The 23,701-nt window shown below is 41.8% G+C and overlaps 1 protein-coding gene across 5 annotated transcripts in view; it reads right to left on the bottom strand.

The window, feature by feature from the left end:
* The window catches only part of ALS2CL (ALS2 C-terminal like), a 178,492-nt gene that overhangs the window by 18,196 nt on the left and 136,595 nt on the right, over nucleotides 1–23,701 (bottom strand). For all 5 annotated transcript variants that reach the window (XM_030197218.1, XM_030197245.1, XM_030197252.1 and 2 more), the window contains 2 exons: nucleotides 21,947–22,040; nucleotides 5,416–5,573 (listed from right to left, as the gene is read on the bottom strand). In XM_030197218.1, coding sequence (XP_030053078.1) covers nucleotides 5,416–5,573; nucleotides 21,947–22,040 — 252 coding nt within the window. The remainder of the gene's footprint in view (nucleotides 1–5,415; nucleotides 5,574–21,946; nucleotides 22,041–23,701) is intronic.

Genomic DNA, 23,701 nt, shown 5'->3' with positions numbered 1-23,701 from the left:
GAGATCTATAAAATAATGAGTGGCGTTGAACGGGTAGATGTGAAGCATCTGTTCACGATTTCCAAAAATACTAGGACTAGGGGGCATGCGATGAAGCTACAAAGTAGTAAATTTAAAATGAATCAGACAAAATTTTTCTTCACTCAACGTGTAATTAAACTCTGGAATTTGTTGCTGGAGAATGTGGTAAAGGTGGTTAGCTTAACAGCGTTTTAAAAAGGTTTGGATGGCTTCCTAAAGGAAAAGTCCATAGACCATGATTAAATTGGACTTGGGGAAAATCCACTATTTCTGGGATAAACAGTTTAAAATGTTTAGTACTTTTTTGGGGATCTTGTCAGGTATTTGTGGCCTGGATTGGCCACTGTTGGAAACAGGATGCTGGGCTTGATGGACCTTTGGTCTGACCCAGTAGAGGCCCTTTTACAAAGGCATAGTAAGCTCAATGTGCATGCAGCACATGCCAAAACAAGACTACCGCCAAGCTAGCATGCCCCCCTGGTGGTAATTTTGGATTTTGTATGCGCCCCTACTTATGAACTAGGTATTTTTCAAAAAGCTCTATGCTAGGCAAGCTTTTTATAAAGTAATCTGCAAATTGTGAATGTCCAAAACTGAATATCCCTTTGCTACTTAGACAAACTATTTTATTTACTACAATATCCAAAAGGTCTATGTAGTTTATAAAAACATACATAACAAATTTTAAAAACAGCAATAACATAAAAATGATAAAGCAACAACATTTAAATCAGCAAGTTGACTCTCAAAACCTTTTCAAAAATTACCGATCAAAAACCAACAGAGATGGAATTGTTTTTAAATCTTGTGAGAGAGAATTTTATAAGATGGGCCCAGCTGTTGAAAACATTCTTGTGCAAGACTTATAAAAATTAATTTGGCGGCATGTTGGAACAGCTAGTAATCCTCAGTCTACAGATCTTAACTGATGAAGGGGTTGATAGATTTTCAATGAAGAAGTGATGCTCTGTGGAGCATCATTACTCAATTTTATACATCAACACCAAATGTAACCAATAATTTTTTTTTAAACTGAAGAGATATGATCAACACGTGGGCTACCTATGATCACTCTTGTCATAGTATTCTGTGCTATCTGAAGAGCACATAACAAATATTGTGGTAAACCCCGATACAAAGCATTACAATAATCAAAGTAAAGCATTACCAAACTTTGAATTACTATATGAAAATCAGAAGTATTCAATAACCTCACAATTGTATAAACATCCTAAATTTGAAAAAAAAAACCAACAACTATTCTTCAGTTGTAATTTCATAAGATAAATCTAATTGCATTCCAAGATTAATAAGGATATGGGTATACCATCTAATCAGTTATGGGACGTGTTCGAATCTATAACAGCTGTAGAGGTCAACAGGCTATTAAAAATATTTGTATTATCTTATTGTTCTTTGGACAGTTGCCCTTCTTATCTTATGAGATCTCCTAGTCCTAGTTTTACAGTGGTGGAAATAAGTATTTGATCCCTTGCTGATTTTGTAAGTTTGCCCACTGACAAAGACATGAGCAGCCCATAATTGAAGGGTAGGTTATTGGTAACAGTGAGAGATAGCACATCACAAATTAAATCCGGAAAATCACATTGTGGAAAGTATATGAATTTATTTGCATTCTGCAGAGGGAAATAAGTATTTGATCCCCCACCAATCAGTAAGAGATCTGGCCCCTACAGACCAGGTAGATGCTCCAAATCAACTCGTTACCTGCATGACAGACAGCTGTCGGCAATGGTCACCTGTATGAAAGACACCTGTCCACAGACTCAGTGAATCAGTCAGACTCTAACCTCTACAAAATGGCCAAGAGCAAGGAGCTGTCTAAGGATGTCAGGGACAAGATCATACACCTGCACAAGGCTGGAATGGGCTACAAAACCATCAGTAAGACGCTGGGCGAGAAGGAGACAACTGTTGGTGCCATAGTAAGAAAATGGAAGAAGTACAAAATGACTGTCAATCGACAAAGATCTGGGGCTCCACGCAAAATCTCACCTCGTGGGGTATCCTTGATCATGAGGAAGGTTAGAAATCAGCCTACAACTACAAGGGGGGAACTTGTCAATGATCTCAAGGCAGCTGGGACCACTGTCACCACGAAAACCATTGGTAACACATTACGACATAACGGATTGCAATCCTGCAGTGCCCGCAAGGTCCCCCTGCTCCGGAAGGCACATGTGACGGCCCGTCTGAAGTTTGCCAGTGAACACCTGGATGATGCCGAGAGTGATTGGGAGAAGGTGCTGTGGTCAGATGAGACAAAAATTGAGCTCTTTGGCATGAACTCAACTCGCCGTGTTTGGAGGAAGAGAAATGCTGCCTATGACCCAAAGAACACCGTCCCCACTGTCAAGCATGGAGGTGGAAATGTTATGTTTTGGGGGTGTTTCTCTGCTAAGGGCACAGGACTACTTCACCGCATCAATGGGAGAATGGATGGGGCCATGTACCGTACAATTCTGAGTGACAACCTCCTTCCCTCCGCCAGGGCCTTAAAAATGGGTCGTGGCTGGGTCTTCCAGCACGACAATGACCCAAAACATACAGCCAAGGCAACAAAGGAGTGGCTCAGGAAGAAGCACATTAGGGTCATGGAGTGGCCTAGCCAGTCACCAGACCTTAATCCCATTGAAAACTTATGGAGGGAGCTGAAGCTGCGAGTTGCCAAGCGACAGCCCAGAACTCTTAATGATTTAGAGATGATCTGCAAAGAGGAGTGGACCAAAATTCCTCCTGACATGTGTGCAAACCTCATCATCAACTACAGAAGACGTCTGACCGCTGTGCTTGCCAACAAGGGTTTTGCCACCAAGTATTAGGTCTTGTTTGCCAGAGGGATTAAATACTTATTTCCCTCTGCAGAATGCAAATAAATTCATATACTTTCCACAATGTGATTTTCCGGATTTAATTTGTGATGTGCTATCTCTCACTGTTACCAATAACCTACCCTTCAATTATGGGCTGCTCATGTCTTTGTCAGTGGGCAAACTTACAAAATCAGCAAGGGATCAAATACTTATTTCCACCACTGTATATGCTTCCTCACTAATTGGTTAAATATACAGTTACAACTTCGTAGCTTTCCTACTTCCCCAGAGTGGCATTGTTTTGACACCAATACTGAAAAATACTAAAAGTGCTGTATCTGATGTGACAAACTATAGACTTGTTTCATCCATCCCATTATTTATCAAGGTGATGGAAGACTGGGTAACTGATAAGTTGAACTTGTCTTTGGATAAATTTCAATTATTACATGGATCTCAATCAGGTTTTCATCAGGGCTTTAGCACCGAGACCATGGTTCATTCTCCGGTTACATCTGGGCAGAAATTACTGAGCCAGGGTCAAAGATCTATTGTCATTCAATTTGACTTGTCCAGCGCTTTTGACCTAGTACATCATGATATGATGCTATTGCTCCTTGACTCGTTAAGGATCAAGAGCCCGGTGCTATCTTGGTTTCAGGGTTTTCTTACTAGATCATATAAGGTGAAAATGCAGGGTGATTATTCTGATCCTTGGGATGTGGTGTGTGGAGTCCCTCAGGGGTCTCTCCTTTCGCCCACATTGTTTAACATTCTTATGATACCGCTAGCAGACTATTTATAATCACTTCAGTTGCAGTTTTATATATATATGCAGATGACATCACAGTATTAGTACCTTTTACACCAAGTAATTCTTCTCATGAGCTTAATATGTTGCATTGCTTATAGGCAGTTGAGGATGGGTACGTTCATTTAGGCCGAAGATAAACAAGGAAAAAACTAAATTTTATTGGATTGGTCCTGTAGCCTGAGAGATAACCCTATAATTAAGTTAGGCACTTTTGATAAAGTCTCAAGTCTTAAGCGTAGAACTAGATAGCCAGATCTGCTTCAATGCTCAAGTTAATAAGGTGGTCAGTAAATCTTTATTTTTACTAAAAAGACTGGGTTATTCGTAAATATTTTGACCCAAAGATTTGTTGTCTAGTAGTGCTGTCTTTAATTTTACCATTATAGATTATTGCAATTCTATTTATATAGGCTGTACAAAATCTTTAAATATGAAGTTACAGAAGATACAAAATGCCGCAGTTAGAGTTTTATCTTTTTGGTAGGTAAATTTGACTCCATTTCTCCTTTCACGTCACAGATACACTGGTTGAATGTAGTTGCAAAAAAACACAAAAAGGCGGTGTATCAAGTCCCATTTCCCTTTCTGTATGGTCTCATACAGATACACTGGTTGTCAGTGGAAGCTAGATTGCAATTTAAAGTTTTGGTATTGGCTTTTAGGGCTCTCCATGGAGATATTCTTTTAATAGATCATTTTATTTTTCAGCATCCAGTTGAAACTCTCTTCCATCTTTCTTACGATACACAGAATATCTTTTTGAGTTTCAGAAATTACTTAAAACTTTTCTTTTTAGACAGTATGTCATATAATTCATAAGTTATGAAGATTATGCCTGTGCTTTAACGTTTGTGATTGTTTACCTTCTTGGAGTATACTCCTTCTCTTGTTGTTATCCAGTCAGAACTTGTCAGTTGCACCTCGGCACCATAGGGAAAGTAGCTCCTCCTCCTTCAGATCTGGCCCTAAAACATGGCTATATCCTATTGTTCTCTGTAGCTGTCTGACTTACCCTAACTTTGGCTGCTTCTATAATTTCTTCCCCATTTAGGGAATAATTTTCTAGTGTTTTTGTGTTTGTTTTTTTGCATGCATGAGGTAAGATACATGCCTAAAAGGCCTTTTATAAAATATTAATTGCTATAAATGTATGCGCCTCATCAAGATAGAGCATACTTTGCTGTTAGATGTAGTCGGGGGCATAGTCTGGGCAGAGCATGGGAGGAGCTGATAAGTTTGAAACACTTTAATCAACATGTGCATGTTATGAACTTCTCACGTGCATTTACACCTGCTCTCAAGGTGTGATTTCTACCATGTATGTTAGTATTTTATAACTGCACATAAGCATCTATCTATCCTTACAAAATAGCACTCAAGTAAACATCTACTTGACCTCTTAACCTAGCCACCCTGTTATAAAATTGCTTTCTTATTATAGCTATACCCTTTATTTCCCATTTGCTTTAAGGGTCCATGTGTTAATTCCTATTCTTTAATTTATTGTAAATTACCTTGCTATTGTTACAAAAGGTGATAAGGGAAAATTGTAAACTAAACTAACCCTTTGCTCTTTGGAGACAAAAGGAGACAGAAACATCTTTGGATGTCCATATCAAAATAGGCACCTTTCATATCTTTGAAATGTTCAAAAAATGTTTGCTTTAAGAATCTATCAGCTTTAGGAAAGTCACAGCTCTCCCATATCAGCAGTAGTTTAACATATTTTACATGCAATAAGCAGACCTGTAAAATTCCCATATTTTCCATGCATGGTACTTGACTTCCTCCTGAGCCATGTGTAATAAATGCCAGTTTGCTCCAATCCCAGAGTATGTGGCCTGGAATACTGCAGACAGACTCTTCAGGAGCTTTCCAAATGGGTGCTGTGAAGAATTTAAAGCCTGTAAAAACAGTGAATGAATTTTATTTGCAAATATGTTATCATCAGGATCCACTGGGATAAGTAGAACAGGCAGGCAACAGTGCAACATCATCGAATAATGGCTTTTATACTACCCGATTTAAGTACATTGGCACAAAACACATAGCCCCAAATTCTATAAATGGCGCTGAAAATTGCACACACAAATTTGGGTGCATGCCCAATTTGCACATTGAGTAATAAGCCTATTAGCGCCAATAATTGGGTGCTATCAATTATTGGCATTAATTGACAACAATTTGGATTTACGCGTGCATCTTGCTATGCGCTTTTCTATAAAGTTGTGCATGAAAATGGGGTGTGGCCATGGGAGGGGCATGGGCGCATCAGGGGTGGATCAGGGGCATTTACTAAAGATGTGCATAGTATTATAGAATTTGGGCGATCCGCACCTAATTTACATACGAGGTTTTGCAACAGGTTTCAATTAGTGTAAATCACTAAGGGTCCTTTTATTAAGCCGTGGCAAAAAGTGGCATGCGGTAGTGTGGGTGCGTGTTTTCTGTGCGTGCTGGGCCAGTTTTTACCGCGTCTGGGAAAAAGGGTATGTGGTAAAATTGAAACCAGTGCGCACCTATTTACAGCCTGAGCCCTTAACACCAACCATTGATCTAGCGGTAAGGGCTCACACGCCATATGCGCAGTGACTGGTTGGCGCATGCCAACTGCAGATTAATGCTGGAAACGCCACGTGCGGTAAGAAATTGAAAATATAATTTGTCCCGACGGTATGGGTGCATGCCAAATGCAAAATTACCACCATGGGGGCATGTTAGCCTGGTGGTAGTCTTGTTTTGGGCGAATGCTGCATGCGTGTAGAGCCTACTGCACCTTTGTAAAAGGTCCCTTATATGTTATCTTATAAACAGTGCCCAACTCGGAGCACCATTTATAGAACAGCGCTCAGTGCACACTTTTTTCTAAATCTAGTCCATACTGCACATTTGCTCAGCTGCCCTCTGATGCTTATACTTCCCAATGCAAAAGCAGCTCAGACATGGGTATTAAGCACCCTAAGTAATTCTTCAGCCTTGCATCACCCTCAGTCAATTTTCCTGCTCTCTCTTTCTCCTACCCTTTGCTCCAGAGGATTACTATAAGGAAAGAGTGTGGAATAATTACAGTGTTCGTTTAATGCTATATAACCTCAAGACAGAAAGATTATGTCAAAGCAATACTTGTTTTGCAAATCAGTACACATAACAAGAAAAAAGTTGGAGCACCCCAGATCTGTCTCTGAGTGATTGCTGAAGGGACCTCTATGCCTGAGCATTGAAGGGAAATCCCTTCTCCCAGAAAGAACCTGTTCTCTTTATTAAGAGTGTGCATGCACTGAGCAAAGAGGGGAGAGGGCCAAGAGAAATAAAAGTTCAGTAGGGGTTCTTGGGGGTGTGGCTGTTGATGAACAATCCCACAACAGGGATACTGCTCTTCCCTCAGTTTTGGAATATTTGTTATGACCTTGAGTAAATCTGATTGGCTTATGATTATTCATTTATCTATTGTATCATATTTGGACAGCTACAACTCGCTTTAGGTTAAGTTACACAAAAAACAAAGAAACAAACAAAGCACAGATGTTACAGTTAACACAAAACACAGTAGATTGAATAGATTCTTGGACACATTTACATGAGCATATTCAGCCAGTGTTGAAATATTTACACTGGCTCCCAACCATCAATGTATACAACTGAAGGTCTTGTTAATGGTTTATAATAGGGATGGACAGCCAGAAAAGGTTTGTTTCATGTCATTTGTGGGATTTGTTTTTTCATTTTATTTTGGTTTGGTCATTTTATCACTTTGTTGTTCACTGATAATAGTATACACTCTTTGGAAATAGTGCATAATGGGCCAGATTCTGTAAATGGCATCTAAAATCTAGACGTGCCCAATTAACGTACCTAGCACTATTCTATATAACTTGCGTAAAGTTAGATGTATAGAATAACACATCGGACCAGCGAATGCACCTGCATTTAGGAGTGGCCATTTATGCCACTGAAAACCTGGTGTAAGTAGCCATGCCTAAATGTAGGTACATTACCCTGAATTCTATAACAACATGCTCTTCCCATGGCTGCACCCCCTTTTCAGCTACACGCATTGAAATTTACACGCACTGTTTTTTAGAATAGGCCTAAAAAGAAGTGCAAGTAAATTCCATATATTGCCCAGTAGTGATGATAATTGGTTGTTATCGGCCAATGATCATCACTGATTAGCTCGTTATTCAATTGGGTAGTACGCGTAAATTGGCTGTGCGCACAATTTAACAGCACATAACTGCCACACTTTATAAAGAATCGGCCTAATATGTGGAAAATGGAACACTGTTTTCCTAATAGGGCGCCAGCTTGCACGTGAATGGGGTTTCTTATATCAGGAAAGAGTATGTCCTCTTTCTGAAATACTGCACCCTCTTTCCATATTTTTCCATAGAAATCAAACAAAATAAAACATGAAAAAGAAAATAAGATGATACCTTTTTTATTGGACATAACTTAATACATTTCTTGATTAGCTTTCGAAGGTTGCCCTTCTTCGTCAGATCGGAAATAAGCAAAAGTGCATATTTTTCCAGATAGTGTACACTATTGGCAAATGACAAAACATGAACGACACTCAAAAATGGGCGCCAAAAAAAAAAATAGGAGCTAGTACCCTTTACAGAATAGTGCTTTAGGCACCAGATGTGCACCTGCTGAAGCTTGGTGTAAATGTTGGCACCCAAGTTAGGTGCGCTGGGGCAGTATTCTATAACTATGTGTGCAACTTTTCAGAATGCCCTTGAAACGCCCCTGGCCATGCCCCTTTTGAGTTACACGCTATTCGAGTTAGGCACCATGCCTCACAGAATAGCACGCAGCAAGATGTGCAAGCAATTTTTTATGAGTTCCAAATAACAGTAATTGGTTGTTAGCAACCAATTATTGATGGTTAATAGCTCATTAACCAATTAATTTGTGTGTACATCTTGGCAGTGTGCCCACGTTTGCGCACCATAGATTCTGGGGGGGGGGGGGGTAAATGTCATGTTTTTTTCTGCCTGTTTACATTTGGTGACAACCTGCAACTTCATAGGATATGTTATTGACATTTCCTATGTTATTGCAAATGACAGCCCATCCCTAGTTTATAAATCTATTTAATGCCATTGCTTTCTTACTTAGAAGCTTGTATTTCACAGTATAATCTGGTTCGTAGTTTGTGATCTTCACAGCACAAATTCCTAGCAATCTGAACTTTTCCTTGTTTTCATATAATGTAGATCCAAGGTTGTGGAATGCTCTTCCATGTGATGCAAAATTATTGGACAATATATTTCTCTCTCTAAATTCTGATTGTTTAGACAGGCCTTCCATAGTGTAGCAAACTATTGAAAACTCTTCGACAAAATATATCACAAAGATCAACAAGTGTAACTGCACAATCTTTAATATAACCAGAAATGTTCTTTAATGTCTTTTGCATTAAAACTATCCTGTATTTCACCACCATGTAACCCAAAACTCTCTGTAAAACCAATTGTATATTCTCTTCTATCTCCAGCATCCATGATGAATTGTAAGCCACATTGAGCATGCAAAGAGGTGGGATAATGTGGGATACAAATGCAATAAAAAAATAAAAAAATAAATAAGTCTGGTTGCTTGAGAAAGCCTTTCTTGGAGATTAATTTTACTGGGCTTGTGTTTTATTACTGTATTGTCTGTTATTCTATTATATCCCATGATATTTACTGTTTTATTATGTTATTTATTTATTACTGCTAAACTGCACCATAGTCGCCTGGGCAGCCTTAAGGGATGAGCAGGTGAGGCACCAGCTTGGGTGCCAGAATCCTGCTTCATTGATTTACTGATACAAATAGTAAGGCTGACCAGCACTATAAGCCCCAGTTAGTACATATAACCACACGCAGCTCTGTTCTCCCCTTGACCCCCCCCCCCCCCATTTGGTAGCCCCAGGGTACACAGCCCCTTCCTACCATATTCTCAGCTTACCTTCCTTCTTTCCTCTATCTGCCCTCCCTCTCTTGCACTTTTCAGCATAAACAGAGGAAGATGAGAGCAGCTGCATCCTGAGCATCCTCCTCCTCCTTTACTGCACCAGCTTGGACTGCAGAATTTGAAGCATATGGGACACCATAGTTCAGTAGGTCAAATTCTGCAGTCAGAACCAGTGTAGCAAAAGGGGAGGACAGGGCTTGGCATGGAGCCACTCCCGCCTTTTCTGTTTATGCATAAAAGCCCAGAACAGGGAAGTGAGAGAGGGAAGAAAGGAAAGGCAGCTAGGGGATGTTGCAGGAGGGGTGTGTGCGTGCTGGTGGTAATGAAGGGGGGGGGGAGGTGGAAGACAGCTATATGCCTGTGTGTGTGTGTGTGTGTGTATGTATGTGTGTTTACCACAGGGAAGAGAAGAAGAGAAAAGAAAAAGAGAAGGCAAGGGGGCAGCTGACTGGAAGGGGGCTGATGTTTTTCTTTTGGAGGGGGGGGAGTCAGGCTGAAAGAATGGAGGTGCCACAAGGAGGTTGATGCTGGGAAAAATTCTGGGGTGATAAGGGAGAGAAGGACAGATCCGTGGGAGAGGAAGAAGCAAAGACATATTCAGGGGAACACAGAGAGAGGAAGGCATATGGATGGGTACTAGGGTAGGGAGAAGGAATGGCACAATCTGTAAATAACGGAAGAGGTAGTGGATAAGTAAGTTCTAGGGAAGGGGAGAAGGAGGCAAGGAGGCAGAAAATGGAGATGAGTGAGGACATGGGAGAGCAGGCACTCAGATGTATCTAAAGACTCTGGAACTGGATGGGAGGCCAAAAAAAGACAGAATCTAGAATTGGCTGGGTAACTGGGACTCCGAACTTGAATGGGATTATGAAGACTAAATAGGAGAGAAGATTGGGGATTTGCAGATTAGGGGGGGGGGTAGTGGGGTCTAATACACTGAGCAGGGTCAGAAAGGACAACAGGGACTATATGATTGGTGAGGGGTATGAGAAGGCTGTGAGACTGCAGAAAGATGAGGAGCAGAAATTATTTGAAAAACTTAAGGGTTTGGGAGACAGCTAAAAGGGATGGGGCTATAGAGACAGTGAGAGACAAAGGACAGGGGCAGACCTCTGAAGAAGATAACAGAGAGTGGAAATATGAGATTAGAAAGAGAATTAAGGATGTGGAAAATAAGTTGCTAGGAAGGACTTAATCGGGTGGGGAATAGGATGTAAGAGTAGATTGGTAAGTAGCTGAAAGGTGAAAAGAGGAAATGAAGGTTGGAGGTGGAAAAAGAAGGAATGAAATCTAGCTACAGGTAGATGAAATAGAGAATAATAAAACAGTAGGATTAATGTCATAGATAGATGTAGAAGAGGAAGGGAAGATAACAGGAAAAATGAAGAAAAAGAAAATGAAAATAAGATCCAAAAAAAGGACACAGGAGAAAACCAACAAGAGGATGAAGTAGTAACATAAATAGTAACATAGTAGATGACGGCAGTGAGACTGGGACCAACCTAACTGGAAAATTAAAATGATCAGACAACAAAGGTACCAAAATATAATTTTTTAATATTTTTAAAGAATAAATGTATCAGCTATAAAAATGTGCATTTTGCTCACCGACTGCATTATCCTTGGATATTCACAGCTAGGACCTGTGCAGGCTTCGGCTTTGAATATCTGATTTATTTTTAAGCTGGTTAACACATAATCACTTAAGTTGATATTCAACACTTAAGCAGACATAAAAATAGGGCGGACTTTAATGCGGTTCCATTTATAGGTAAGCCAGGCCACTTAAGGGCTGAATATCAGTGCTTAAGCAGCCAAGTGCTGACTCTGCCCACGGAACGCCCCCAACATAGCCGGCTTTGAGTTCAGTGCTAACAGCAATATTCGGCAGCACTTAGGGGTCCTTTTACTAAGGTGCGCTGAAAAATGGTTTTCAGTAGTGTAAGTAAATGTTTTGGATGTGCGCAGATCCATTTTTCAGTGCACCTGTAAAAATCCCTTTTTTTTATTTTGACCGAAAATGGATGTGAGGCAAAATGAAAATTGACGAGCGTCCATTTTGGGTCTGAGACCTTACCGCCAGCCATTGACTTAGCAGTACGGTCTCATGCGTTAACCAGGCGGTAAGGGTCAACGTGCATCAAATGCTTTTTACCGCCCAGTAGCACCATGTGTCATAAAATAAAAATTATTTTATGGCGCGCGTGTAGTGGCCACACACCAAAATGAAATTACCGTCCGGCACACACAGTAGCTGGGCGGTAACTCAGAATTGGCATTCGTTGGGCACGTGTAGGCCCTAACGCAGCTTAGTAAAAGGACCCCTTAGCCAGTTACGTGCCGCTGAATATTAGTGTCTAGTCCAGACCAAGCAATTTAACCAATCAGTGGCCAGCTAAATCACTTCGAGTATCAGGCCCTGTATGTTAGAATGGCATTAAATTAAAATGCAAGTTTTAGTGGGTGGCTAAAATATGATTAGAAGTCACCAATCAAAAGCAAGAGCTCAATGGCCAATTGGAGCAGGGTTTACATTTCCACTTCAGGAGCTGACTAATGCCTTGCACTACTTGCTTTCTTCCTATTGGCTGTGTTGGAGCTCAACGGATACTGCTGCTGGACTCTCTGAAGCAGTAAGGGGTACTCGGGAGTCTGTGAGAGCACACATAGAATGGCAATTGCAATGAAAGCTGAGAAAGTGCTCATATATAGAGGGGAGCTCTGGGATTTAAACATGTGAACAAAATTCAAATAAATAAATAAGTCCACAAACTGGGTAAGCAATGACATTTATTTATTTTCAGCACTTGATATACTGCAAGTGATCCCTGAGGCAACTTTGCAGTTTACAATTTCTATTACAGGTACTTTGCACTATCCTTAATAGGCTCACAATCTAAGCGATATAATACATTTAAGCTATCACACTAGATCTCTTTTGGCATGAGGCCAGCCTTGTGGTAGGAGTCCTGATATCTGTGTGGTTCATTCTCCAAGATGGAGCGCCAAAGCAAAAGTTGCCTTAGGGCACCACAGCCCCTTGAGTTAGACCTGACAGCCACTTTGTAAGAAAGATGGTGTAAGCTTATAAATAAATAAATAAATAAAGAGTTTGGGGGTTGGTAGTCAAAGTGATTTAACTGGACAGGAGAGTTTCCTGGTGGTGAGGGAACTGTGCAGGTCTATCTGGAAATATTCAGCAGCACTTAACCGGATAGTGTCACTGAATATCCCCTCTAACTGCCCAAGTTGGAATCGGCTATATTGTAGGCGGTCCGAGGGCATAATCGGGGTGAAGCCAGCCCTTTTGCAGTTAAGTGCAAATATTCAATGTTTAACCACATAAGATAATAAGATAACATTAGAAAAGGTGCAGAGAAGGGCAACAAAAATGATAACGGGTATGGGACGACTTCCCTATGAGGAAAGGCTAAAGCGGTTAGGGCTCTTCAGCTTGGAGAAAAGGCAGCTGAGGGGAGATATGATAGAGGTCTATAAAATAATGAGTGGAAGTGGAGTGGAAGGGGTAGATGTGAAGCGTCTGTTTACGCTTTCCAAAAATACTAGGACTAGGGGGCATGCAATGAAGCTACAAAGTAGTAAATTTAAAACAAATCGGAGAAAATTTTTCTTCACTCAATGTGTAATTAAACTCTGGAATTCGTTGCCAGAGAATGTGGTAAAGGCGGTTAGCTTAGCGGAGTTCAAAAAAGGTTTGGACGGCTTCCTAAAGAAAATGTCCATAGACCATTTTTAAATGGACTTGGTGAAAATCCACTATTTCTGGGATAACAGTATAAAATGTTTTGTACTTTTTTGGGATCTTGCCAGGTATTTGTGACCTGGATTGGCTACTGTTGGAAACAGGATGCTGGGCTTGATAGACCTTTGGTCTTTCCCAGTATGGCAATACTTATGTACTTATGTATGTCAATACTTATGGACCTCATGAAACACAGACCTGTCTTTGTCCAGTTTCACTTATCCAGTTAAGGGCTGAATAGTGGCTTAAATGAGATAAGTGCAAGTCAGCCACACATACCTGGATATTCAATGCCCGTGCTAGGACATGGTTCAGCACTGAATATCGGAGCATAAAGGCTAAAAAATTGCTCACTGCCAATGGCTGAATATTTACCCCATAGTTTTTCCAGACAGTCCTCTCAATATTCAGTCGGTGGCGGTCAGCATTTTTGTAAATACTAATCGTCACCTGCTAAATTATCCCGATATTCAGTGTTGGGTCATGTCCGGACACCAGCACTGAATATCAGGGGATACTTTTGGGCGCGCAAGCTGCTGGAGCTTATGCAGGCCCAGCCGATATTCAGCTGAACCCACATAAGAAAGAGGGCACTGGCTGAATATTGGGCTTGGACCCACATTGGGGGAAAAAAAAGCTTCTTTTCCCCTTCCCGCATCTCCCGACAACAACCCCCCAGGGTGCCCCTCCCCAACAACATTCCTTCCCGGAGCAGCCTCATCCTATCCCCACCTCCCGGTTAGGATAAGACCCCTTCCCCAGTGCCTACCTGACCTCCCTGGTGGTCCAGTGGGGCATCGGGGGCAGCAGCAAATGACCCTTGCTCCTGCCCCTAGTGGCAACTTCTTGAAAATGGCTGCAGCGACCTCTCTACTACTACTACTTATCACTTCTATAGCGCTACAATTAATACGCAGCGCTGTACACCATACATGAAAAGACAGTCCCTGCTCAAAGAGCTCACAATCTAAATAGGACAGGCAAACAGACAGAACAACTAAGAGGTATGAGAGGTCACAGCAGCCATTTTCAAGAAGTTGCCACTAGGGGTAGGAACAAGCCTGGCGCTAATGGCCTCTAGCGCCCATGTTTGCTAAGGCCCCAATGCTCAAAATTAAACGCGGGTGCTAGAGGCCATTAGCGCTGGACTAGTACCCACATTTACCTGCGCAGAATGTTCAGATGCCCGGAGAGCAGGAACACACGGGCGCGCAGATGGACAATGCAAGTAACATGCTAATGTCATTTTGTATTCCTCCTCAATGCTCAGAAAAGGGCATCCGAAACAAAAACTGCCTTACCGCTGCCAAAAATTACGCCAGCTTGGCGCAGGCATTAGGGTGTTGGAAGAGGAATTCTCATGAATTTTTCTGCCGGTTTTGATTGCTTTTGGACGCAGAAGGAAGCCCTTAAGTGCTGGTCATGAGAACAGCATACCCAAATGAAAGCACATGTTGGTGTCTGTTTCCTGCATCTAAATTTAAAGCATCCATGCTAAAAACAAAATTTAAATGCCCAAAGTGAAAACACAGATTGGCATCTATTTCCTGTGTCTAAATTTAAATGCCCAAGCTTAAATTTTTTTTTAATGCTTATATTTAGGCTACAGAAAACAGATGTCAATGAGTGCTTCATGTTTGGATTTTACCAGGTGAATGTGCACAGAGCCGAGCTTACTGTGGAACTTTTCTCTGTGTGTGCCAAGCACAGTCTTCCTGCTGAACTCCCTAATGATCAATGCTATGATCGCGCCTATATTTACATCTCATTAGTGTTGCACATTAGGGAATTGTTCTTCTGCATTCTTCTGGCAGTATTTTTATGGCGCTATTCGGAACAGCGCCAGAGTTTTGAGCATCAAGGCGTAAATGCTCAGATTTCTTCCTGTTGGTTTTTTACCTCATAGGCTTTGTTCTGATGAAAACTGATCAAGATGAATTACCAGCAGTGAGGCTTTGATGAATAAGAGAAGGTGTTCAAAAAGTATGATATCCTGGTTCAGAAGAGAGGATCATAAGCTGTGGGTAGACATGGAACAAACTCTGGTGTGCTCTCGAAAGTTGGGAAAGCTAATGTGGCTTAATGGTAAACATAGAGGTAGGGTGGACAAGTTCCCGCCTACAGTACAGGCTACTTTCTATTATTGGGATCTTATGTTTCCGCAACGGCAACCACTGGTGTCAGGACTGGCCCCGATAGTGGATAATCCTATATTCCGCCCTGGTATAGGAAATAACACTTTTTGCAAATGGGCGGAAGCGGGACTGGATATGTTGGGACAACTGCATGTGGGAGAGACTATTGTACCCTTCGAGACCCTTGGGACTGACTTTGGTCTTGCACAAGGGGATCGATATGCCTATATGCAATTACAACATTTCCTGAAAGGTCCGGCGTACATGGGATGTCTGAAAAGGGATATCCACCCTTTGGAGGAGGTGTGTGTAGACCCAAAAGGTACGAGAGGACTAATATTATACTTGTATGCCTATTTAGTGAAAGGATCCAAAACGTCCTCACTGCATAGGAAACGATGGGAACAGGAGTTACAATTTACATTACAGGAGACCGAGTGGCTGACCTTAGAGAAAGGCTTGCTGAGATCCTCCCGCTCGGTGGCCGTGCAGGAGAATGCTATAAAGGTGTTCTACAGATGGTACCTGACACCGGTTAGATTACATCATATGTTTACACAGGCCTCAAAGGGTTGTTGGAGGAAGTGCGGAGGGGAAGGGACTATGGGACACATCTGGTAGCTGTGCCCCAAAGCGCAGGCCTACTGGAAGTGTGTGCATTCTCGGCTTCGGGTATGGCTCGGCAGATCTGTACGGTGGCATCTTTTGATCTTTTTACTAGGACAGAGACTTGAGGGCATTACATCTGATCAGTGGGGATTGGTGAGAAACTCCTTGGCGGCAGCCCGAGTCCATCTGGCAAGAAATTGGAAAATAGCACAAGTCCCCTCAATGAGGGGTTGGCTTGCTAAAGTGAGTTACATATGTGAAATGGAGAGATTGACTGCTGTGAAAGGGAAAAGTCTGCCAAAATGGCAACAGATATGGGACCCCTTTTTAAAGCACACAAAAGGATCTGGACAATAAATGTACTATTAGATTTCTGTATTGACAGGGAAGGGAAGACGGGGGGAGGGGGAGATGGTGGGAGGGTTAGGGAGGGGGGGAGTTAGGGAACACATGTATAAAACTCAAAAATTCTGGAAGTATAAAAGATGGTTGTTATAGCATTATGTTGGTGTTGGAGTGTACTCATGCTAGATACTCAATGTTAGGCTCATAAGACGTGTAGAAAATGTAACTTCTTATATTGAGTATGTAATGTTTTTCCTATATAATGTTCAATAAAGTCTTCTATAAATTAAAAAAAAAGTATGATATCCTCATTGTGTGTGATGTATTCCTAATAAGTGAGATTTGACAGCTCTGTAAAAGAGTTTCACTGTGGTGCCCCCCCAAGGTTCTGTCTTGGTGTCCCTTCTTGTCAACTTTCTCCTTAGTCCCCTCACCACCCTCATTCGTGTAACACAATATCTCCTGTTATTTAAATGCAGATGACATTTTCCTCATTTATCATCAAGATCCTGACTCACCTGATTTTCAGCCCATTCAGTCTTATCTGGATGCAGTCAGTGATTGGCTATCCTTGCATCAGCGTATCCTAAATCCAGAAGAAACTATAGCTTCCTGAATCATTGGACACTCTCTCTGACTCCCTTTCTCCACATTTTGTAATACACCAATTGTTGGTGTATCACAAAATGCGAGAAAGGGAGTCAGAGAGAGTGTCCAATTGTTCTTGTTGATTCTTTCCACTACCTGGGCATTCATCTTCAATATCAACTCTCTTTTGATCTCCAACTTTCCACTATAACAAAATCTAGTTTTCTTATCCTCCAATATATCTGTACTGTTCATAATTACATTGATGATATGGCCTGCGCTACTCTTCTTTCTGTCCTGGTTGCTTCTCATCTTGACTACTGTAATATCATTTATATTTGCCTTCCCCTTTCCCAACTTAAAAGGCTCCAAACTGTTTAAAATACTTCTATCCGACTCTTGGTATGTGCCCACCATTTTGACCAGATTACCCCCCTGTCTCTCTCTTGTCATTGGCTTCCAGGTACATATAGAGATCATCATAAGATTCTAACCCTTACTCACAAAACCTTCTACACAAACACCCCTTCCTACCTTACTTACTTGATTACTCCCTACACTCCCTCTAGAACCCCGTGTTCCACTTATGAACACAGTCTTGACTTGCCTTCTGTTTTTCATTCTCATGCTTACTCTACTACACAATCTGCCTTTTTTTAAAAATGTTGCTTCATCCTTATGGAATTCCTTGCCAGTCACACTTCATGCTGAGCCCTCTTACTTTAAATTCCATGCTACACTGAAGACTTACCTCTTTTCTCAGGCCTTTCCAGGCGCAGAAGGCATATAGGGATGTTTAGGCAGCATTCAACTCTCCTCATGGGTTTTTCCCCTCTCTTCTCCTTCATTTCCTCTCTTCTATTTCCTGCTTTCCTATGATAGATTGTAGTTCCTTTCTGTTTCTTTTTAGACTGTAAACTACTTTGTCTTGACTGAAAGGTGGTATAATAACAAATGCCAATAAACAAACATAGTTGAAAATTGCCTATCCTCCCTACAGGTAATAGTGCTCACTAATGATTCTTTGAGTTTACATAGCTGATCAGAGCTCTTGTATTCTGCCCTCATATTCTTGGAGGCAGGATATATTGTGATGTTTATTTAATATGAGTATTATTTGTATTTAATTGCATTGTTTGTATAATAGATAGCACTGTGTATTAGGACTGCTTTTCCTTTAGTTTGCAGTTCCTATGATTGACTCCTTATGAGCTTTCCGTATTGCCTGTTAGCTCTGATCAAGGGCCAGCCCTCCCTCTCTGCTCCTGCAGGCTGTGTGAGAGAATCCAGTCTTCCTAGCATGCCTTTATGATCAGCAGCAGTTCTAGGGGCTGAACCCTCCTTCATCTACTACAATTCCATTAAGATTTTTCACCATCTCCCAAAATCATCTTACCCCAAGTCATTCCTGATTTACTTTCTCTGAGTTCTTCTCCTTATTTTCCTTGAGTGTTACAGCTTTCTCTCTCAGCTGAGCTGAGGTTCTGGCCATCTCCTTACCTCTCAGGTGGCTAGATATACACTCTATGGGCAGCAGGCCACAATTCTTTTACAAACAACTGAACTGTAAGTTGGATTTTCATTGTTTCTTCTGAGTACTACAATAAAGAAGATTTGCTTAAGAATTGAGAGTCTACTGGTGAAGCTTCTGCTTGGGGATGGTTTATGCTGGCTGTTTAAGCTACACTATACTTTGCCTAGAAAGGTACATCTTGTTTTGCTTTGAATTTGCTGTCTTCAGAAGCTGTCATCCTAGAAGAAAGCCTATACCTAAAGGTCCAGCAGGCCCTACTCATAGATTTTTTTTATTTACTTAAAAGTTTATATTCCACACAAACCAAGAGTCCTTGGTGTATCACAATATAATATGCAAATTACAAAACATTACAAATAAAAACAAAATCATACATTAAAACATTTTGCAAGAAATCATACTTTCAAGGTTTCTCAAGGTTAGAGTTCAGCAGGAGAAATATAAATTGTCACGACTGTGGCCGTGACCCCTCTTTGACTTATCTTATTTCCGATGGTCAGCTTTTGAGCTGGCTACTGTCTGCATTGTTGTTTCTTTCCTGTGTGTTTCAAGCCTCACTTTGGTGTTCAGTGTGTTTCCTGCCTCTGTCCTGTAGGGTTTCCACTTCCTGCGTGTTTCAAGCCTCACTTTGGTGTTCAGTGTATTTCCTGCCTCTGTCCTGTTTATGAGGAAGTGGTGCACTTTCATTCAGGGCCTTTGCAATGCCAAAGGTCTCCAGGTTAGTCCGCCTGCAGTGTAGCACTTCTGCCTTGTTCTGTCTGTGTGCCTGCGGGCACTTCTGTCTTGATTCCTTGTTCAGGGTGCCTGTGTGCACTTCTGCTTCTGTTCTTCTCGGTCTGTTTGTGTGCTAGGTTCAGCCTTCAGCCATAGTTCTGTTGTTTGTCTGTGTGGGTCAGCTTTGTATCCTGCTTGTGTCTGCCCTGTTTGTCTTCAGCTCCAGTTCCCTTCCTGCTTGTGTCTGCCCTGTTTGCTTTCAGCTTCTGTTCCTGTCAAGCTTGTTTGAGTATCCTGAATTCTGCTTTAGTATCCTGAATCCTGTTCCAGTATCCTGTTCCAGCCAAGCTTGTTTAAGTATCCTGAATTCTGCTTGAGTATCCTGAATCTTATTCCAGTATCCTGTATCCTGTTCCAGCCAAGTTTGTTTGAGTATCCTGAATCCTGCTTGAGTATCCTGAATCCTGTTCCAGCCAAGCTTGTTTGAAAATCCTGAATCCTGCTCGAGTATCCTGAATCCTGTTCCTGTCAAGCTTGTTTGAGTATCCTGAATCCTGTTCCAGTCAAGCCAAGTCCATTCCTGCATCCGGTTCCAACCAAGCCAAGCTTGTTAATCCAGTCCTGCTTGGGGGGTTTTGCCTCCTGCTGCCGCTCAACGACAGTAGGCCAAGGACTCACATTGTTCCAGAGTCCATGACTGTTTGTTTAAGGCCTGGGACCATGAAAGATGACATAAATATTGAACATGGTTTAATTCAGTAATCATTACTGTAGTAATGTTATTACCAATTACATCACAGGCTGCTAACATACACAAACATCGTATATGCTTAGCAGCCTGGTGATCTCCTCTGTCTTATGTCATAATCCTTGTGTTAGTGGAGATGACAAAGGACAGCTTGTTACTTCAAGATCTTTAATGACCAATCTTCAAATGACTCTTGTTACCTCAATATCTTGACGTAACAAGCTGTCCTTTGTTGTCTCCACTGTGTTTGCTTGGCTTGGATTCATTTGTGGAATATTTTTCTTTTGTTTTGTGTATGATTGTTGTATTGTCAGATGGTTGCTCTATACAGGTTTGAAAGTTTCTGATCCATTCCTGACTGGAAGGTCTCAGCACCATGGCCTATATTAGAATGACTAGAGTACTATACAGTATATGAAATTAAGTACATAAGTGCATAAGCATCATCACACTGGGACAGACTGAAGATCCATCAAGCCCAGTATCCTGTTTCCAGCAGTGGCCAATCCAGGTTGCAAGTGGATGGTATGATCCCAAATGAGTAAAACAGATTTTAGGCTGCTTATCTCAGGAATAAGCAGTGGATTTTCCCATCCTAATAATTTATTTATTTATTTATTTATTTTATTTATTTGTTGCTTATATCCCACATTTTCCCACTTGTGCAGGCTCAATGTGGCTTACAGTAAGTTAAATAAGAGTACAAACTTAAAGATTAGGCAAGAGTGAACTAGGTAGGGTAGGGGACAAGGGATACATTAATCAACATAGTGAGATGAGGGGTAAGTCTTAGCAAAGAGGAATGTCTTTAACAACTTCTTAAAAAGGGCATGATCCTCTTGAGTTTTAAGGTGATGAGGTAACGTATTCCAGTGTTTGGGACTCCAGTAACGGAAGGACGAGGCGAAGATTTTCTTGTACTTGACTCCCTTACAGTTCGGAAAATGGAGGTGGAGATATGACCGAGCGGCAGGGTTGGCATTTCTAGGTGGAAGGTCGATCAAGGGGAGCATGTATTCCGGTGCAGTCCCATAGATGATTTTATGTGTTAGGGAGCAGATCTTAAAAGCAATGCGCTCATGTACAGGCAGCCAATGAAGTTTAAAGCGCAGGGGTTCGGCATGTTCGAAACGCCTTACTCTAAGGATGAGCCTCGCCGCAGTGTTCTGAGCCGTTTGGAACGTTTTCAATAAGGAGGCCTGACAACCCACGTAAATACCACTACAATAATCCAGATGGGATAGGACAAGCCAGTGGACAAGGGTACGAAACAAGTCTCTGGGAAGGAGGTATCTGATGCGCCGAAGTCTCCACATTGCCTGGAACATTTTTTTGGTGACCAAGTGTACATGATCAACCAGCTGGAGATGTGAGTCCAGATGTACCCCTAAAAGTCTCAGGCTGTTGGCAATCGGGAGGGCCGAGCCCAGAACTGGAAGCATTGTGTCAGATACATGAGCGTACGTGGACGAGAGGATGAGACAGTGAGTTTTTTCCCTGTTGAGCCTGAATCTGAACACCTTGGCCCAGTGTTCTAAGGTGGTGAAACATGCATCTATGAGGTTGGCAACTTCTGATATTGAGGATTTAATAATGGTTTATAGAGTTTTCTTTTGGGAACTTGTCCAACCCTTCTTTAAACCTTTCTAGGCTAACTGCTTTTTCCACGTTCTCTGGTAACAATTTCCAGAGCTTAGTTCCTTTATTATTATGCTTAGATAGGAATGTACTGTACAAGAGCATTAAATGTATGCTAGAGAAGAACAGATTCAGCCTCAAAGCTTGCACATCCTTCACATTGATATGTGTGCAGTCCCTTATTAGAATGAACACCCAGAAATATGTTCCATCAAACACTGCAATCAGAATCTATACTGTACCTTTTGCAAATAGGACTGCAATGATTCAGGATCCTGACACTCGTACAGTGCTTCCAAAACATCTTCTATCTTCCCTGAAATCTCCTCACTGTCCCTTTGATGAAAAAGGCAAACAGTACCTGAATGAATGCACGTCTCTCTTCTCACATCAGGCATTGATATTTACTAATACTGTCTAATGCCATCAGATCAAAAGTGAGGTGAAAGATCAAGCCCATATGATATATGCAATTAGCAGGAGTTTAGTTATGTGAAATAATGGGGTCTGATGCTCAAAACTCTGGTGCTAGAGGCAAGAGCACACATCCCACAGCGCAAAAACAGCATTGAAAACTTGCCCCCCAATGCCCAAAGCAAATGAGATGCAAATTGTATGCATGCTAGTAAAGTGAAAGCAAGGGGGAGGAACGTGACTGATGTATGCATACAACAGCTGAGCTTACTGCGAAACACCTGCACGCATGCACCAAGAAAAACAGGAAGTGCAAGAGCACATTGGCACTCTTCACCCACACCATGAAATATAAGCCCCCCCCCCCCCAACATTTTTGCAGTTTAAATCCCATATAAGGCTCACACCAAAGTACAGGAAAACAAGCGCCAATGCCCACCCTCACCCCCGGCTTTGCTCGGACTCAAAGACTTTTTTTTCCCTCATTATCATTACTACAGGCTTCTTTCTCCTTTCAAAAGAAGCCAAAAGTCAGCAATTTAATGTGAAAAGATAGAGAAGAAATCCTCTCCTCAAAACTCAAACACTTTCCCTGACCTGGGGGTGTGATTTTGGTGTTAACGCTAGTGTTAGTTTTTGCACCATCTTCTGAGCATTGGAGTAAAAACATAACCACCCTGAGTTGAATCCATTTCAATGCTTTTCAATGCATTTAAATATAATCTGTACTGATCTTCAGCACACAGATTAACACCCCTGCTGGAGGGTTTTGTGCATGCTGCGCACATTAACATGCTAAACACTCCTAGCGGCGGTGTTAGGCTTTGGGCATCTGGGCCATGGAATTTCTTATGCATGTCAGCAGGAGTTTACAACCTTTTAACAGTAGGGACAGTGAAAGTACCTATAGATAATATGTAAACTGCAAGAGATACGAACATAACTTGTAGCATTTACGTATTTGCCATGTCCACACTCTGCCCAGAGGCTGTCCACGTGTACCCTCACCTGCAACTATGCGCTATTAGAGACAGCTAAATGCTCTGTGATTGGCTGAGAGAGACCTGGAGGGGCATAATCGAAAGGGACATCCAAATAGTTTTGATTTGGACGTCCTCGCACGTCCCGATCCCCGATTCTCCCTGGCGGTGGTCATTTCGGGCACATAAGAAAAACACATCCAAATAGGACGCCCATCACAAAATCTGAAGAAAAAAAACGGCCAAGTGCTCGTCAGGGACGTCCTTTTTTTTTTTTAGAGTGATGTGTATGAAGCCGCAGAGCAGCTCTGCGCATGCTCAGCTGGCCGACTGGCTTCTCCTCCTTAGGAAGGAAATTGCGTGCAAATGAGCTAACAGTGAGCAGCTCATTTGCATGTGATTTCCTTCATGCATGCCCGTTTTTTACCGATCCGCTAAGGGATCGGTAAGGGAAGGGCTCTTTCCGTGGAGTTAGTGCATCTGGCTCTAAGAACCCTGGTAAGGCTGGGAATGAGGATCAGGGTGGGGGCCAGAGGGAGGGCTTCAGGGTGGGGTTTATCATTGCCGTGGACTCTTGACTCCTTATTTCCAAGGATGAGGGGC

This window comes from Microcaecilia unicolor, chromosome 1, assembly GCF_901765095.1.
Source record: "Microcaecilia unicolor chromosome 1, aMicUni1.1, whole genome shotgun sequence".
Classification (NCBI taxonomy): domain Eukaryota; kingdom Metazoa; phylum Chordata; class Amphibia; order Gymnophiona; family Siphonopidae; genus Microcaecilia; species Microcaecilia unicolor.
Note: the sequence above shows the minus strand (reverse complement) of the source record. Positions and strands in the feature narration are given on the sequence as shown.